Source organism: Netta rufina (assembly GCF_964035555.1).
Source record: "Netta rufina genome assembly, chromosome: 17".
Classification (NCBI taxonomy): Eukaryota; Metazoa; Chordata; class Aves; order Anseriformes; family Anatidae; genus Netta; species Netta rufina.
The window spans coordinates 3,520,372-3,539,325 of NC_140141.1; the positions used below are offsets into that span (position 1 = coordinate 3,520,372).

General features: G+C 40.4%; 1 protein-coding gene across 1 annotated transcript in view; it reads right to left on the reverse strand.

Moving 5' to 3' along the window:
- The window catches only part of GALNT9 (polypeptide N-acetylgalactosaminyltransferase 9), a gene marked incomplete at both ends in the record, with an annotated part of 141,789 nt that overhangs the window by 86,310 nt on the left and 36,525 nt on the right, over positions 1 to 18,954 (reverse strand). Inside the window, 2 exons of the mRNA XM_084297368.1 lie at positions 4,677 to 4,851; positions 7,013 to 7,179. Of these exons, the coding sequence (XP_084153494.1) occupies positions 4,677 to 4,851; positions 7,013 to 7,179 (342 nt within the window). The remainder of the gene's footprint in view (positions 1 to 4,676; positions 4,852 to 7,012; positions 7,180 to 18,954) is intronic.

Genomic DNA, 18,954 nt, shown 5'->3' on the forward strand with positions numbered 1-18,954 from the left:
TTTTCTCACCCAGAGAATTAACACCCCATCTCTGCTATCTCTGCTTTCCTGCTCCCAGACAGAAAGTAGGGAAGTTCTCTTCTCCTTGTCATGTTATTCTTTCCCATCTCTCAAAGACAGGAGTCTGCATAATGCTCTACATCTTCCACAACATAATTATCAGCCAGGATGCAATTGTCTGCGCTCCATGTTCCTGCATGGTGCCAAACGCAGTGGGTGAACCTCATACAGAAGGCAGAACAGGAATGCTGAAATCTTCAGAGGAATATGGGGAAAATCAAACTATGCAGGCTGAAATATACCTTCAGACAGGAAAGTACAACTTCTCTGGGAGATATTTTTTGTGAAAACTGTGGTTTTCCATTAAATTGTTACACACTGGCCTCCTTCCACACTCCCACTCACTGGAGCCTTTCTTTAATGCTTCTTCCAGACCCGAGCCTAGACATTCTCCCATTGTTCATCTCACCAGAAACCATGCTCCCATTTACCCTTCTCAGCCAAACTTCATTCAAATTCCACTGTACTCCCTCCTTTTCCTGCTAAAGGTGTATTACCTACAAATTGCAGGACACAGAATATAATGAAGCATCAGTGATGACTGACACTAATGTCTGCAAGTAACGTGATTGATGAGATCTGGTATCCTGCAACCATCCTTCAACCATCCTTCCAACAATCCTTCCCATCACACAGCTGGTCTGGTAGAAACTTTTATCCACAGTTCCCCTGTATTTGGGTATTTTTAACAGCTCTGTTCACTATGAAACCTCCTATAACTTGTTTGGGATCATGCAATTAGCCACTCTGTAGAAGAACTGATTTGAATGCTATTCAGTTGCGGTTTCCACAGCTCCTCTCTGAACTTACCATCTCTCAGACCTTTAACCTTCTGTTAAATCTGGCTGAAATTGGAGACTGACAGATGGATGCATTTTCCTCATAGCACAACTGTGAAACATGATTTTATCTGGAAAATATAGTTTAAAAAAGATGCAGGCAGAGGAAAAACACCTCCTACTTTTTTCCCCATTGTAGGTATACGTACATAGAAAACAAATGGGGACCAAAGACCAGAGAACAGCAATTTCCAAGGGTACTAGAAAAAGAAAAAAAAATGTCTTCATGGGTTTTTCTGAGCCAACATGACAGAGGGAGAGCAGATCCTCCTTTACTCTAAGAGTTAAATGAGTGCACATGACAAGCAACAAGGGTTTTAAGCAAATCCGTGTGCCACTGTCCTTGCTGAGTCCTGCCAGGAGCAAGGACAAGACGGCTGCAGAATGTCCTGTGGTCTTCTTGGGTCCACCTTCCACCTTGTTCCTTTTCTCCTCTTGGCCATTGGTATTTCCCCTTGCAAGGTCATCTGTCCCACTGCCTTTCTGCCTGCAGGCACAGCAGCCAGGAAAGAGGAAGGATGTTTCTGGCACTGAATATTCACAGGTGTATTCTGAGCACTCCAAGCGTTTCATAGCCATTGGTTCTGCTGCGCTGTGGGCTCTAGACCCTGACTTCTATCGACATTAAGTAGCCATTAAAAACAAAAGAGGTTCTATTGCAGGGCAGGTGGAATTTTACATGTGAACTAAACGGGAAAATTACCGCATGCTTTTCATTTAAAATTCCATTTGAGAATTAATAGTAACAGCCTCCCTTTTAGCTGGTCACCTCCACTTCTGCTGTCACAGCAGCAGTATAGCTCTCACTACCAAAAGCCTTAAGGGGAACAGGTCAATAGAAAATCTCTGCTCTATGCTAACACATCTCAACACCTGAGAAGCAAAAAAAAAAAAAAAAAGAGCAATTAAGCACAGTAAAATAAATAATTCAATAGTTAATTCAACCTGCCAGGTTGTGGAGTTTTTTTTTTTTTTTTTTTTTTTAATATCCTACCAGATTGTATTTTAGTTTAGAAGTGTCCCTGGAGAGTTATGCTGTGAGAGCCTGTAAATGCTACATTGTGTTATAGGGCAAAAGCTCACCCATAGCGGGGCAACTGTTTAAAGAAAAAGGTTTTTTGTTTGTTTGTTGTTGTTGTCATCAGAATTCTGAATATTTCATGAGAAAGTGACGAGGTCTTTCTCTGATTCCTTACAAATTAATCTGCCAACTGATTAAGCAGGTAAAGCAGGCACAGAGTGGAAGACTAAAATTGCACTGCAGGTACATGACTGTGAGATGGAACACAAACCAAACAGAAAGTTAATGCTCTTTTCTGTGGCAAAAGAATTGGCTGTTTTTTAATTGCCTCACAAATAATCCATAGACAGCTTTGAGTGGGAGTAATCCATGCGGCCTCCGAATACATGGGTGTATTTTGTAAATGGAGGAAAATATTCATGCACTATAAGGTTTTGCAGGAGAACAGAACAGCAGAGCTTTAACAAGCTACTCCCTCACGACTACCAAGTTGGTACAGCTCTGGGGCAGGGATAGAGTAACCTGGTGGGAAAAAAAGAAAGCAACCCAGCTTGAAAGGCTTCCAGTTCCTCCTTGTAAAAGGAGATGAGATGAAAATTGAAATGACAGGCAAACACGTGAGTCCTGATGGGCAGAGTTAAACTAGGAGGGAACAGGCAGAACAACGATGGAGATGGCTGTCAGCAGCCCCAGAGGCTGAAGGGAACAGGCGAAATAGAAGAGAACACACTGAGCTTCCACATGTGACTCAAAACAAGGCAATACTTTACACTTCTGGTATATGTTTGCTATTCTCACCCATCCTCTGCAGCTACTCTAGAAGCCAAGTGGTCTAGAGAGGCTGCACAAACCGGCTCAATAGTATTAGTGAGACTTGTTGAAAGGAGAGTACACCTGGGAGGACGCAGTAAATGCAAACACTTTTTAATCTCGGGTATACTCTCATTTTCTGAGTAGTCCAGGTTCTTTCTACACCGATTTCAACTCTTCCTGACCTTAATGCAAAGTAAATTTAAAATGATATGTATATATCAAAACAAACAAACAAACAAAACAACAACAACAACAAAACCAAGCCAACCAAACAAACAAAAAACTAACAACAACAAAAAACTTTTTCTGACTACCGACATCACTGCCTAGTTTCTCTGGGTAGAGTACATCAGTAAAACCTCAATTTACCATCCTTTACAGAATGGGTTACTGTTCTTTACAGAATGGGTAACAAAATTGTCTGCAAAACTCAAAAAACTGCAGTTCAGAGCAGAAAAAGCACTGGGAACATGATCTCACCAGCACCAGGCTTCAGTGCCTGGTTCTGCCTGGTAGCAGATATTACCCTGAATGAACTTTTGCAATGATTTGAAAAATCCAGATGCCTTAAAAGTAAATAAATAAACAACTTAGCTCTTAAGCTTCTAGAAAATTACAGTGACAGCTATTATAGACTTTGATGGGGAAAAAGTAGGGTGAATATAAACCAGGTGCCCTACAAGGCTTACTTTATTGCATCTTCATTTTTCAAAAGATATTCATGAACATATAAAAATAAACACTCCACTCCTTTGCAATTAAGTTTCTCTCTGGTTGCAAGTACAGCTATTTTTAGTTTTAATTTGAGGATATCTCCCAGAACTGCAGAGTATAATCAGCTCCATCATAACCCTGCATCATCATTATCAAATACCAGCCTGTCTTTGGAAAATCCAAATTTTACATACTGAAGGTCCCAACAGCCATTTTTCAGCTGACTGTACAGATCAGTTTCTTCAGGCCCGAGGTCTAGTAATGCCAAATATTGGCCACTAAGTGGTGCTACTAAGATTTACTGCAACTGTAGATCTGGTCCATTAAGCTCAAATCTGTGCTACCCACAGTCAATGCCTCTCCCTTCCAAAACAAAGAGGATGAGGAAAGGCATGCTAATTTCAAGCCCCATTAAAAATATAGGAAATAATTTCACGTTTCCCTCAATTGTAAATGTAAGAATATTTACAAAGAAGTCAGACTTATATTCAAGTTTCTAAGAAGAAAAAGAAAATGACAAGCAGATAAAATAAAAGTACTTGAAAGCATGCATCCGCCTCAAGCCCTGAGCCTCCTTAATGGTATCTCCATACTTGTCTGCTTTGGAGGCTTTCCATTCATTGTGGTTTAAATTACTTTCCTCTCCACTAAGCTGTACTGGAGCAGAGACAACAACTTTTTTTTTTTTTTTTTAATGGAACTTGCAGCCATTGGAGAAGATTGTTGACAGTGTTGCAATAATAATAAGTATTCATAGAATCATAGAATAGATTGGGTTGAAAGGAAGCCTTAAGGATCATCCAGTTACAACACCCCTGCCATGAGAAGAAACACCTCCCACCAGACCAGGTTGCTCCAAGCCCCCTCCAACCTGGCTTTGAGCACTGCCAGGGATGGGGCAGCCACAGCTTCTGGGGACAGCCTGGGCCAGTGCCTCACCACCCTCATAGTAAGGAATTTCTTCCTTGTATCTAATCTAAATCTACCCTCTTTTAGTTTACCCCTTTTCCTATACCCCTTTTCCTATCACTGTACTCCCTGATAAAGAGTCCCTCTCCAAATTACATTATTCAAATATAATTGCTAATGTGAAAACACCAACCTACAGTTGTCTCATCCATACAGTTCTTCAGCTCCCCAGTTGCTGAATTAATGTCTTTCACAGCCCTTGAGACATAGGGCAAAATGTAATAGCACTGCTCTCCCTGTAGGAATAGCCAAGAACTCACCAGCCAATGTTGAATTCAACATGAGCATCAAAGAACCCGACAACAGGAGAGGTTGCAGCTTTCCAGCCTTGGATTCTGGCTCGAATCAGTCCTTCTCGCTTGTTATTGCGCACTATTTTCACCAGACCTGGGTATCTTTTATTGACATACTGGTCCAGATTAAATTTGAGCTCAACTGCAGGGGAAAAAACAAAAAACATTAATGATAAGAAAACATAGCTTTGTAATGTAATGCTTTACTTTGATTTATTCTGCAACAGAAAGGGAAAGAAGTCCTTACATATTCCTAAACCCTTTGTCACTTTCACAGACACAAACCAAGTACCACAGCTGTGGGACAGACCAGTTCCAGGGGTATCAACCCAGAATAATTCTCTGCACATTAGAGCAGATACTGTTAGACTTGCAAAGCTTTAATACAGCAGGAAGGATTTGAGTGTTGTTTTGAAGAGATAGTTTGTCTACATATTTTTAAATAATTACTCATCTAATTCTCTGATGATTTTCATTAGGCTGCAACTAGCCTCTGGAGAAGCAATTCTGAACTTATAGCAGAGTAACGTGGGAGTCATTGGTGATTTTTTTTTTTTAATTATTTTTTTATTTTTTAGTCTGAATTATGCTATTCAATAAGAGTTTGAAAAATAACCTCAGTGGATTTTGGGTCAAGACCTAATTCAGATCAGAATTAATTTCCCTTAATTCTAAGTTTTCCCTTAAATACAATTAATATTCTGCAATACAAGGCTTCTTCCCCATTAAACTAAATGGATCTTGAAGATTTCAAATAGACTTATCTCTTTTTTCATTTTCAGGCATTCAACCACAGATAGAGCTGAACTCATTCACTCCTTTATTCAACTTCATTTCAATAGGCTTATAAACAGGCAAATTACTAAAACAGTCTCCGTATTTTTTTAAAATCAATCTAGTTTGGTAATTCATTTACACTACAACTTATTCATAATGAGGCTTTTACTCAAATATATTTATTAGGAAAACTAGTAGAAGCTTCCATAGCATTAGAAGCCTCATTCTTCTGATCTATATTACACAGTAGAATCATTATCATCCAAATCAAAGACCTGATAAATCTCCAGCTATCTAGAAGAATGACAGAGAAAAGCCATATAAGAGTTCACTGAGAAACAATGAGACCAATTCTCTTCTGCATTACGCTGACTGAAACACTTTGCAATCTCATGTAATTACTCCATAGGTTACACTGCAGTAACTGAAAGCAGAATTGGACAAAAGCTTTCTTAAAACTATATGTTCTGAGGATTATTTGTGTTTCAGTGATTTGTTCTCTCAACCCTCTTTTCTATTTGAGTATTTTGAAGAAGAATGGCAACTGAAAACTGGAAGATTTAAAAAGCTGTTGAGCTGAGGAGAAAATGGTAAAACTGAGCCTTTTTTTTTTTTTTTTTCTTTTTAAATAGGACTTGAGAAGCTGGACAGTTCTAGAAACAAAACGCAACAACGTTGCTGGTCATCTGTATCCTAAAGGCAATTCCAACCCATCCCATAAAACATATTGACTGATTAACAGCACCCTACATGCTCAACAGTATTTGGAATTTTGATGGCTATAACACAAGTGCTATTTTTACGTTAACGAATGACATGACCTGAAAGTTGCATACACTTTGTGTTCATTCTGTTGTTGCATTTTCACAGCCTAATTTATTTTCTACCAATTAAAAACAAACAAACAAACAAACAAACACAACTCAAAATCTGACATTACAACACATGTGAGTGTAAAGGAGCAAACTGTACTTCCACATAAAAGAAATGATCTTCAAGAGGAATTTGTAACCCCACTTTTATTTGGAAACAGAATTTAAACTTTTGGTCTATTAATGATGGTATTGCACTGGATCTGAAAACTTGGAGAAAAGTGTTGTTTCTATATTGAGATCACCTATACAAATGCCATTCATTCTGTGAGGATTCCAATGAAATCAGCAGGGTTTATCCATATAATATTTATTTCTTATATAAATAGCTAATATTTATTGACATGTTTGTGCAAGTGGCTCAATGAACCATCTTATCAAACACAAGCTCTTCCAAATTCTACTGACTTCAGAGAAGTCCGTTAATTTACACCAACTTAAGATCTGATTATTAGCCAAAAACCAAGGGTTGCATGTATGAATTTCCTCCTCTGGCTGTGTTTAAACACAGAGTGACCCACCGCTGTTTCATCCCAACATTAAAAAAAAAAGGATGCATGTAAGCTAGAAGTGACCAAACTCCTTTTGATCTATATTTCATGTCCCTTAGTGACACAGGATATAGAACTTAGAGGAAAAGTTACTCGTGTTCACCATTGTCACTGTTGTCATCCACCAGAATGATCTCCTTAAGCAAGTGCGAGGGGGTGTGATTCACAACGCTGTGCACAGAGCGCAGGATGACAGACAGTGCCTCATTGACAAAGATAAAGACCACAGAGATCTGGGGCAGGTCATCTGGGTAGGTCATCTGCTTGCACCTGAAAAGAAAAAAAAAAAAAAGAATTAAAACCCAAGCAGCCAGTGGGAGGCAAAATACACTGAAGAGTATCCTCTTATCCCCCAGCATACAAGTACTTGGAGACTTTCTTCGTTCTAACCCCAAAAGAAGATGGGGTAAAAGCTGAAAAGAAGCAACATAGCCAGAAGCAGCTGTGTTTCCACCAACCAAGTGAAAAACAAAGCGTATGTGTACACACACACATTTTTAAGGATCTCTCTTCTGGAAGGTTAAAAGCATCTTTTGAAAAACAAAGGAGTATTAATGACTTTGCTCAAGAATATCCTGAAGTGGGCCCACAACACTATAGCTTGCCTGTGCTCCAAGGGCACCCATCAGAAAGTCTCCTGCTAACTTGTAATTAGAACTTGTACTTTTAAAACTAGGACCTACTCAAGCAAACTCTGCCTTTGCCCAAAGAGCATGTGCCTCCTTTCTGATTCTGTAGCTTGTGTAGCAGTAACAAATGCACAGTGCTTGTTGAATAGACATACACCTCCTGAAACATTTGCAAAATGAATCTGCTCCATCTACGATGTGATCTTGGTATGCAGCTACTACCCACTTACGCATTTTATCGAAGACCATGCTGAGAGGAAAAACTGAGGCCTGAAGAAGGGAGCTGGTAAAGCCACACAGCACAGCACAGAAGCTCTGCTTCCCGAGCCCCCCAGTCCATGCCCCATGTATCACCACACCGCCCTATCCCAGTCCATGCCCCATGTATCACCACACTGCCTTATTGCAGTGGAATTCTCTTCCACTAGCAAAGAGACTAACTTAAAAAATTACCTACATGTTCTCACAGTCAAAAGCCATTCCAAATTACCATAGAAATTACTGAACCTGCTCTCTAAAATACTGCTAATTGTATTACACAGAATGGCTTTTCCTGCTCTTATCAAACTTTCTGACCTCCTGCTCATTACCTTGGCATAACAATCATACTTCTCTCCACTACCAGCAGTCAGAAGGGTGGAGAGGGTGACAACCACTTGACTGTTGGGTAACCTTTGGAAATGAGTTATGAATTCTAGTAAAGTATGATTATTTGTAATTCCTTCTCATCTCAGCACCATTTGCACAGAGACGTGAGTACCTGTTATTGATTACAGCGTTTCCATAGCTGCTTACCAACGGCTTGCTGGTGGCCTGTACCACACAAAGGACCACTGTGTAAAACTTCTGGCTAAACTGCATTCTTACACAATCTAAAAATACACCTGGAAGAAAGACAAAGATTTACAGGAGGTGTGAATGCTCCTTTTTGAATTTCTTTTTGAATGTGATTTTCCTCTTGACCACACCAACATATCAAAGAAGTCCATTAAGAATACTTCAGGAACATGAAAGAGCCATCAGCTAAAAGCATGGACCTTGCAAGATTTCCCCTGATGAGGGACATCTTTGATCTGACAGCAATTTGCTTCAGAGCCTCACTTCTATCAGCAGGACATAGCAAATTGCATGGCAGTAAATCAGGCTGGTAACCGAGGAACAGGTGAGCTGCCAGTGGAAGCGAGGCAGAAGACAGAGCCCAGCCCAGGCCAAATGTCCTGGTGGGATCCTGTGTGCGGGCTCAAAGCTGGCAGGGAAGAAGAGAAGCAAAGAAACCACGCTGAAGTCTGGGGGTGGCAGGGAAACTGAGGAGGAAGTGCAGTGGGAATGAGAGGGCAGCCAAAGCAGCACTTGGAGAGAAGAGGGACAAGTAGAGGGAAGGTAAGATGAACAAAGACATCAGAGGCAGAGAGGCATGTGCAGAGGACTGAAGTATTCTGCCTAGGAAAAGACTGGGAACCACTAAAATAGCACAAGACTTCAGTGGTTCAGACTGGGCTTTGTCTTTGGCTCAAGACATTTTTGCTGAATCTTTCTGGAATAAGAAGTATCTGTTTTCCTGGTAAGCGGACTGGAAGACCTGTTGTGGATCGCCCAGCCACGCTGGATGCTTTTGCTAAAAGGCTGTTTTGAATTTGTTCTCTCTCCTGGGTGAAGTCACTCCTGTAATTTCTCCTTGCAGCCTTCCTTCCATATGTTCTCCCCTTCCTCTGTTAGCAGGAAGTAGCTGAAACACTGCATCATGCTTTAACTGGAGAATGCTCCAACCATCACACATTAGAATATCTTGAGTAACACAGCTACGGCAGGAACATCCAGATGGGCCAAGACAAACCTCAGGATTTAGCAGTGGATTAAAAGCTGGCATAGCTTATTACAGCAAGAATGAAGAACAGCAAAAGAAGCTATTCCCCTGAGTGAACTTTTCAATCTACAGCAGTGATTCAGGAGTTCATTTCCTGAAGACTTCAGTCAACCTTGAACTCCCAGCTCCTAAAGTCACTTCAGAAAATGAGATGGATGTGCTGAAGCAGTCAGCAGAAAGTACTGGTCTACTAACAAACACTTTTTATGATGTCTGAGACCACCAGCAATCCCAGTCAGGGGCCTTTCCTTAAAAATCACTGGGTGCTTAAGTGCTTTGCTGGATTGCTGCCCAAGCTCTTCCCAATGTATTCAGTAATTAGATCCCAGACACAGCAATTTACAGTTAATACTGTAAATTCATTCCAAGAAACTCTAACCAGCAGCTGACACTCAGAACCAAACAGTGCCATTAGCAAGTCACACAAAGAGTTACCCTACCATCAACGTGCAGCTGTGCCTACCTTACAGCACCTCTGCAGCTTCGCTCTGTCTGGGTGCTAACAACTGACATTGCAACAGAGCATTCAGTCCCTTGTGCCTGTGTGCAGAGCTGAGAAAGTCAGAGTGTCAGGAGGAGGTGTAAAGTCAAAAAAGAGGTCATTCCAGAGATGTCCCGTGTGAAATGGGGGTGTTTAAGGCAGCACTTCGAGGGGAGTTGGAGCTTGGCTGCCCTGCTCGGGGAGCCCACAGCTGCACCACCCAGCCCTGCACCCTGCCAGGGAAGTGGGCGGGTGCTGCTGTGCTCTTTATTTCTCTGCACTAGGTCTGATCACATTATGAACTGTGGCTACCGAACGAGGGAGGACAATTACAGTATTGAAAGCCGAATTAACATCTGTCTAACACTATTGATCTGGGGAAGAACTTAGGCATAAATTTAACCTATGCATCAGTTAACAGTGGTCTAAGCTAGCCAGGCATGGATCATGTTTAATATTACTGTGATCTTAAATTACTATTGCAAGCTGTCTCAGTGCACACCAGCAAAGGACTTCAGAGCTGCACAAAGAGCAGCGTCTCTCCAGGGCAGATGTCCATTCTGTAGAGAAACACACCACTGCATAGGTTTAGGACTAGAGGTTCCAAGAAAAGGCTGATGATGCCACAGCTAATCATTTCCATGGACCAGCTGAGGATGGATTAGACCTGATATGTGAAACAACCCTTCAGGCACCTTTCGTACAACACACTAAGCATCAAACCAGAGACATCCTGCGGTTGTCTTGGGAAGAGTCTTTGAGAGGTCTTGCTCTACACTGCCTACTGCAGAGCCTGGCTAGAAACCCAGAGGTATCTCCTTTGCACATGACAGAGAGCTTGATGTCACATCATTTTCCTCTACCCCGGAGAAGGTTTTCACTCTTTTTTTCCCTTGCGTTGAACCAATTCCTTAAATGAACATTTTTGAGCCAGCCCCCTGAGCCCAAATACGAGCGCTGTCTATGCAGGCACAAGAGCAATGAGTACAGGAGTGAAGGCTTCAGGTGGCAGACCAGAACCTTGGAAAAAAATCAGGTACTAACACAGAAGAGGTCACAGATTAGAAACTGGGACAATGAGAAAATGAAAGCTTTTCAGCTGAACATCAGCCTGCTTGTGACAGCCCTGTGAGCTTGTAGAGAAAAGGAAAAGAAAATTCATTTTCTTTATACCTTCATTCCACAACTGTTGTATTTCTTCTACTTGCATACAATCCAACAGAAAAACGTGACCTCTCTTTATCAGCAAGTCTTATAGTCTGCTCAAGTTGCACTATTTTTTGTAAACAGCTGACACTACTGCTGTGCTGGTAGTTCAGGGGATTACCAAGGAAAGGCAAATGTCCTCCTCTCTTTCTCCTGCTTTCTCTCTTTTCTGCATATGCACTAACATCAAAAATGAGTTTTGCTTGTAGACCTTAACATACTGAGTTTAGAAACGGATTAGGAAATACATTTAGAGATTTCTGACAGCTTTACCCTTCAGGAAGAAATGCAAACAAAATTAAAGCTGCATCATGAATCTTAAAGTATTTAATACAAGACATGTTTTTCCAATGAACCACTGGGATGGAGAAGACTGTGGGTTTCCCTCCTTCACAAAGTTGACTGGGCATGCAGAACTTCCTCTGCAGTCCCAGCACAAAAGAGCCCCAACAAGCTCCATGCCTTGAAAGCTGCAGAGTGGTCTGTGTTCGTGTTTTAAAGGCACAGCAGGGGAAGAAGAAGGAAGGAAGTTTCTTTTTCTTTTTTTTTTCTTTTTTTTTTCTTCTTTTTTTTTTATCCCCAAGAAATATGCCGAGCTTTTGCAGCTAATGCTAGATATATTAGTAACTTTCCAGATGCAGAAATATGCTATCATTACTTTTTTGTTGTTCTGCACTGGCAAAACAGTTAAAATGTGACAAATTACAAATATCTCCTTTCCCAGCATGGGACTCAAGTGCTGACCAGTCCATGGCAAAAAGCAATGACAGGCTACAAAAGTGATTAGCTTTATGGATCATGAATCTGTCAGGCAGAGGGCTCCAACTCCTTCCTAATTAATTCTCCTTCTCAACAGAAGGCGTTAACTGTGCAACAACATAACACTTTTTCTACTGAGGATGGATTTTTCTCCTCTATATGAAAGGAAAAAAAAAAAAGAATCAGTAAATGATTGAGTTTGAGAGTCGCTCTTTCTTTTTCTTCCTGTTTTGCAGCTCAAGGATGACTTTCTGTAAGAATCAAGTAATGAAAAGACAACTGAACAAGAGAGCACAGTGCACTGATACTCTGCATATCTCAAGAGAAGAGGACCACTGTATTTACAAGTCAGGTAAAAGGAGAAGAACATTTGCTTTCAGAAAAAGCCTCAAAAATTTGGTGAGGTGATACCTTTTCACTATGGCTATGCCCTCTTAGTGTTCCCTTTACAGAATGGCCCTCACTTTGATTTATCATACAGAAGAAAAATCAACTACTCCTTTTTCCTGAATTTATTTGGGGAAGTGCAGATACAAGATATGATGCAATTCTGCTTGGTGCTGTGAGCTTGTTAGTCTAGGCAGCTCCATAAAGCCGTCAACCCTGATGAACAAAGGGTTTGGGAAGAGAGTGTTTTTCCTCCCTTGAGTGACAGCTAAATAAATTGAGATAGTTTTCCCTCCACCTCTGCAAGCACTATGACACTGCTGTCAGTATTTGGACATTTGGCATTAACAGACTTCCCATATCCATCAATTTTTAGGGTCTTCCTTAACTGTTCTTCGGTACAAACTAAGTCTGTTCCTCATCCCACAGTATTTCAGAGCTTCATATTAAAAGGCAGTCAAGGCAAGTCAATTAAAATAGTCTGGTCCACAGTGATATCAATGGTCATTTTCAGGGCAACAATAAACAAATACATATCTTAAATCTACTCCGTGTTCCAAGAATTCCCAGCAGCTCTTTTCTCATGCCTCCTTGATGCAATTTTCCTCATCCTGCACCCAAAAGGTAATAAAGAAATTACCCACATTCATCAGAAGAAAACACTTCGGGCCGAACCCTTGCTTCTGTGCTAATCTCAAACACTTCCTGTATCAATGAATTGCTTCCCTTAATATTCATCAGAAACAAATAATGGGAAAAAAAAAAAGGTAACATATTTTCTAAAACTTGCACACTAGTTCTTACGAAGAACTCTCTGAAGCTCACTTGTCTTTGCTGTGGTGGGAACTGATTAGTTCAGACCAATCACAGCTTTACAGTAATTTGTGCACAACTTTAACAAAAAATGTTTTAACAGGTATCAGGTTCCTAAATGTAACCTGAGAGAAGCCTCGGGAACTGCTGATACATGACCGATGGGCAAATCTACATGCATAGTTACCATATGCAGCATGAAGATGGCCCCACTTGCAGAAACTACTAACCCTTACATTCAGGACTGTTAGATGCCTCAAAAGTAGCTGCCACATGCATAAAATAAGAGTCCCTGTATTTCAGTGAGATATTTCTGGCTTTCCCTATGCAAATAATACCATAAACATGCCATCATGTCTAATAATCGCATCAATTTATACATACAAGCATGCTAAAACTAGTTTCAATGTGTTTTAAAACAAGCACCCTTATTAACGCAAAAATGGCTAAACTCTCATGCTCACATTCTTCTGTTTTTTTTTTTTTTTTTTTTTGTGTTTTGTTTTTTTTGTTTTGTTTTTTTTTTGTTGTTTGTTTTTTTTTTTGTAACTTAACTTGAGTCACTAATGTGTTTTGAAATACCATCTGTAAGAAATTTCCAGTCTATCCCCCAGTGTGCCCATTCAGATCTGCCTGTGGCTGGATGCACACTGCATCACAAAGCATTAGGCTGATTGGAAATTAATGGAGAAGCTGAAGTCTGCTTTCAAATGCTCTTCAGAAATCCCCAGAGAAAATGTATCCCCCATGTGACTTTATTTTTAACGGTACTAGACTTGCATTTAAGAAAGATCCCAACTAAATTTCAAGCAACATGTATTCTGGTTAATTTTAGGTGGTTTATTAGACATTAATAGCTTGTTTAGATTTGTCAAGTGGTTCTCAAGATTTCTGAGGGATTCTGGTTCTTGGATTTTTTAGCTTACAACCTTTAAAAATAAAAGCTAGACAAGAGTTGTAACCACAACGGTGGTCTTACAAAGATTTGATTTGAGATTGAGGATCTCTTTGAACTTGAGCTCAAGTGAAAGGTAAACATCACTGAAGACAATGAAGTGGTACTAAATAAAGGCAAAACCAAAGGAATTTTGCCAATTTGTCAATAACAGTTCTTTAATTCAAAGTTCTTACCAGCAAGATATATTCAGAAAATATTACCTTTTGCACAACTTTTTCAAACTTGATTCTGGGAACTACACTTTCTATATGGGAGAGAAAAAATACTTTCATCTCAGTACTTTGCCAAAACTACAACCTCTACAACCTCATATTTCAAACAGAGAAGGTTTACAAAAAGCTATTCAAGAAGCCAGCAAATGTTTTCTAGGGTGCATTCAGAAAATTAGCTTCTACCTCATGGCACTGCTTCTTGTTTGTGCCATCAAAGGTCATTATGCCCAAACCAGCTGCATTTCTGATAGCCCCAAGATGGACTACATGTCTTAAGACACCGCCTTTTACAGTAGTGTCTCATCCATCACCATTCAAGTTCATTCCAGATTAAGAAAACAAATAGTGGAGTGGATAAAATCAGAGGAATAATTTTCAATAAATAATGTATAAGAGTAAACTCAGCATTTTCTATTTGCACAGAACAGTTTGCCATATCCTTGAACCTATTTGTTATTCAGATAATGATATGTAAATACAGAAAGTTATCTCTGACTATTAAAAAATTACTGCAAGTATTTAATATTAAAAATTCAAGGTACTTTTGTTTAATTTTGACTATCCCAATCCCTCAGCTGGTGCTCTTGGTGCTGGACAGAGGCTGAGTATCACTGTTATCTAGAAATGTAGGGCAATAAAAAAGAGTTTTCAAGGTAACTGCTGCATAGCTCTTCACAGATTTCATTACAGGTTTGCTGTCACATTGCAGGTTGGTGGTAAGGAGGAGGATAGAGGAATGCAATCATTTACCGCTATTACTTCAGCTAACAATGTTTTTTATGGTCTCAGGAGGACATACAACAACGTTTGGCAAACAATCTTTTCTTTAATGGGCTCTGGTGTCTTTCACAGAAGACCAGCTTTAATCTCTGGTCAAATCCAGTTATGCAGCAGAATGTTTCTTCCTACCTATGTACAAATACAGGATGGTTGCAGGAGTAAACCACCAAACAGGAGGTCAGACTTAAACTGCAGAAACCCATCCCTTCACTGTCTGCTGCAAAAGTAATGAGAAGCACTTAATGCTGCCCCATCCCAGCAGCTGTGAGGCGTGTTGTGGCTCCAGTAATCCCAGCGCTCTCTGTGCCGAGGTGATGCAGAAGCCTATTTGCCTAAAAAGCAATGGCCTTGAAATGTTTCAGCTGTGGTCACGGGGTTTTTCCTCTTGCCTTTAATGGATCAGTTTCTGTCAGAGTGAAAACAGACCAAGTTTATGGTATGTGGGAAGAATTATCGTTCTAACACAGCAGTGTTCCAAGAACAAATGCATAAAGAACATTGATTTAGCACTGAAAATGGGAGTATTAAATCCATGATGTTTAGATGCTTTATATGAGATCAAGCAGAGAACCTGGCAGTAGGAGCAGCCTGTTTATGAAAAGGCATGTCTCAGAGTCAAGCAGAGAGGACAAATGAAGGTGCATGTGCTGCAGGGATTTCCCTCGATTTTCCAGGGGCAGGAAACAGCCCAACGAAGCCTCTTTAATGACAGACGATGGAGCACATCTGAAGATCTCAGTGGACTTTGGGTCAGGACCCTGCAGAATAAACCACTGGGCAAACACAGCTTTGTGAAAAACTTCAGGGCAGTCAGATCCCAAAGTGCTGATGGGGCATTTACATCTTTCTCAGTGATACTCGCAGGATGGTTCCTTGTGTGCTATAACTACTTCGCAAAATTCAAACAGAACAGTTAAGCATGTCTTAACTTCACTAGGGTTACTCATACACTTAAAACTAAGAACATATTTAAGTGCTTCATTGGACTGGAGCCTAATTGCACTTTTACAGCTTTTGTTTAAATTAGAGGCTAGCTAGAGGTGAACAGCACAGTATTGAACAATTTCACGCATTTAGAAGTTAAATGTTAACAACAGTTTCTTACCTTCTAATTATTTCAGGCACTTCAGAAAACTTGAATTTTAATTTAATTTTAGTTACATTTAGAAATAAAAACATTTCTTTAAAAACACAGCAACATTTTCTGTCTAGCATGAAGTAACATCTAGGGCAAACACTTTATAGCATTAAAACAGTTCAACATATAGGGAATTTTTATATTTATGAGCTCTTATCCTGATTCAGAAAAAAAAAAAAAACAGGCCAGCATGTGCTTTTATTTCCACTCAGATTGACAGAAATTAGACACATGTCCTCGACCAGTCAAGGTAATTGGGTGTGATCTTGAATTTGAGCAGGCCAGGATCATACAATAGCATCTTCTTGATTCCAAGAAGCTATGGGCTTTGTAGCATGTCAGTATTGTCCTGGTTTGGTTTCAGCTGGGATAGAGTTCATTTTCCTCCTAGCACAGTGCTGGGTTTTAGATTTAGGATGAGAATAATGCTGATAGCACACTGATGTTTTGTCTCACCCCATCCTAGTATGCATGTGTGTAGGGGGGAGCGAATGGTTGGGTGGTGCTCAGCTGCCTGCTGCCCACCACAAGTATTCACACACTGCCCCTGCCCAAATCAGTCTGCTTAGAACAGATTTCCTTTTTTACTCTGTGCTGTCTGGTGGTTTTTCCTGCTTCTTATAGGCCAATAGATATTTTAAAGTCACACCCTCAGCGTTTGAGGATTTAAATTAGTTTGCCATCAGAAAGAAACCTAGAACTAAGTGCTCTGCAGTGGAAGAACAGATCATTTCCATTAACCACCTGCCCAGCAGACTGAAGCTGTATTCACAACCATGCCCTTCTTCATCCCTTATCTATAGACAGACATATTCGACTTGTTTCATCCAGACTATTTGCTCAAGCCTATTCGTAGAGAAACTTTCCCCCCACGACTCGCAGATTCCCTGATCTGTCAGGCAAAGGAGCCGAGTGCTCCTCTCCGAGCAAACAGAACACAAATTCCCCGCCTCTTGGGTACACTTGGGTTAATAACACCAAGGCAATAAGCCACTGAACTAGCTGTAGGTCATGTATTTATTTCCAGGCAGTGAAGAAAATACAGGAGCAAAGCTTCAATGTCATTTTTATCTTGAGTTTAATGTAAACTGCACCATGACCCTCTGGGAGAACTGCGTCCTAATGAAACATCCATGGAGGAGATGAAAGCTTACTCCGGTTGCTGAATGAGACAACTGTTCACTTTGTGGATAGAAATAGCTAAAATTTATGCCTTTCCTTTGGAATTTTAGGGGTACAGTCTAACTTAGCAACAGCACCCAAGGGTATTTTAGTGTATTGTTTTAATTACTATTGCTGCTATTAATATTATTTTACCATTAGTCAAGTCTGAACTACTATCTCTGCCAGGAAGGTATGTTTCATACTACCCTAGAGGCTAGCTCAGTGCTAGGTCATTTTGAAGACAAAATACATAAATGCAGACTAACAAAAGTCTGGAAGCATAGAATAAATAATATACTCATCCCTTGGAGCAAAGAAGCAAATAAACTAATTAAGAAACTAGTTGACAATCCAGAGGCATCTCACACAGGTAAAATGCAGCTCCACGGGGTTTCATTGCTAGGAGCTGAGAGACAGAGCTTTCTGCATAAGCAATACACAATTAGATGAAATCTCCTGTAATTTAAAGTTGTCTAATGCCTCATCAATAAATCCCACCACATGCACTCACTAAAAATTGTGGGAGCACTGCTTAGACCGAGGGAATCTGGATTTTGCTTGCTGGCTGCATGGCAATTGTTCTCATTTTCTCTGTTTAATCCAGACATATTAGGAGAGAGATGTCTTTCTGCATGGTAGCCAGCTCTGCTGTTCTCCATCGAATGGCTTCTTGTTATTGCTTAAGTGATCCCTACATGATGTATTGACTATATTATAATTCTCTGCAGAAAACAGAGAATAATGTTGCCTCCTCTTCTCTCACTACCCTTAACCTTCTGCTGAGCAAGGGCTTCCCAGCTTTCTTTCTGGGGAGGGGAGATAAACACTGATTTGCAGCATATTCCAAATGTTATTTTCAAGTATTTAATAATGTATATACCAAAGTTTGTCACAGTAAGACACAGAAGAGTCTTACCTTTAGAGATCGCAGCCCATACCAACTTTCTTCACAAAGAGGAACTTTGACTCCAATACTCATTAATTACAAACTTGGGCTACTCATCTTTCTAAGACAGAGCATTTACTTGCACACTAAATAAAAAACACGATATACTAGGCACACAGGGAATGCTCTTCTTGTCCCCAGTAACCCTGCCTTTACCATACTTCAGCTTGTTAAGGTATCATTACAAGCTTTGTGTGAAAAATAAAATTTCCCAGTTGAGTTTCCCCAGTGCTCACAAGGCTATTCTTCCCAACGCACAAAATTGTCAAGAACCATAGATATCAGGAATCTGATTTTACACCACATTTCACACACTGATCTCCTTCTCTTATACACTTACACAGAGAGTGGGTTTTCTGAACATTAGTAACCTACACTGCAAACTGCCTGCTCTACAAGGGTCATTTATATACTCCTAGGCAGCCAGAAAACAGAGATGACCAAGATCAGCCTGGTGCTGGCTTTACAAAAGGGGCATCGAGGCACAGGCTTGGTGCTCCTGCTCCTCAGGGCTTGCACTTCAGAAGTGTCCAGGAGGGGACTTTGAACTGTTGCAGGATTTCTTGTAGCCAAAAGGATGCAGGTCAGAATGGCACATTTCCAGCTGAGCAATTGTTTCTTACTGTGACAGCCATTTGGTTTGGTACAAGTTGAGGGAAACGTGCACAGACTGCATGGGAAGCACCTATTAGACCTCCACCTGGCAAG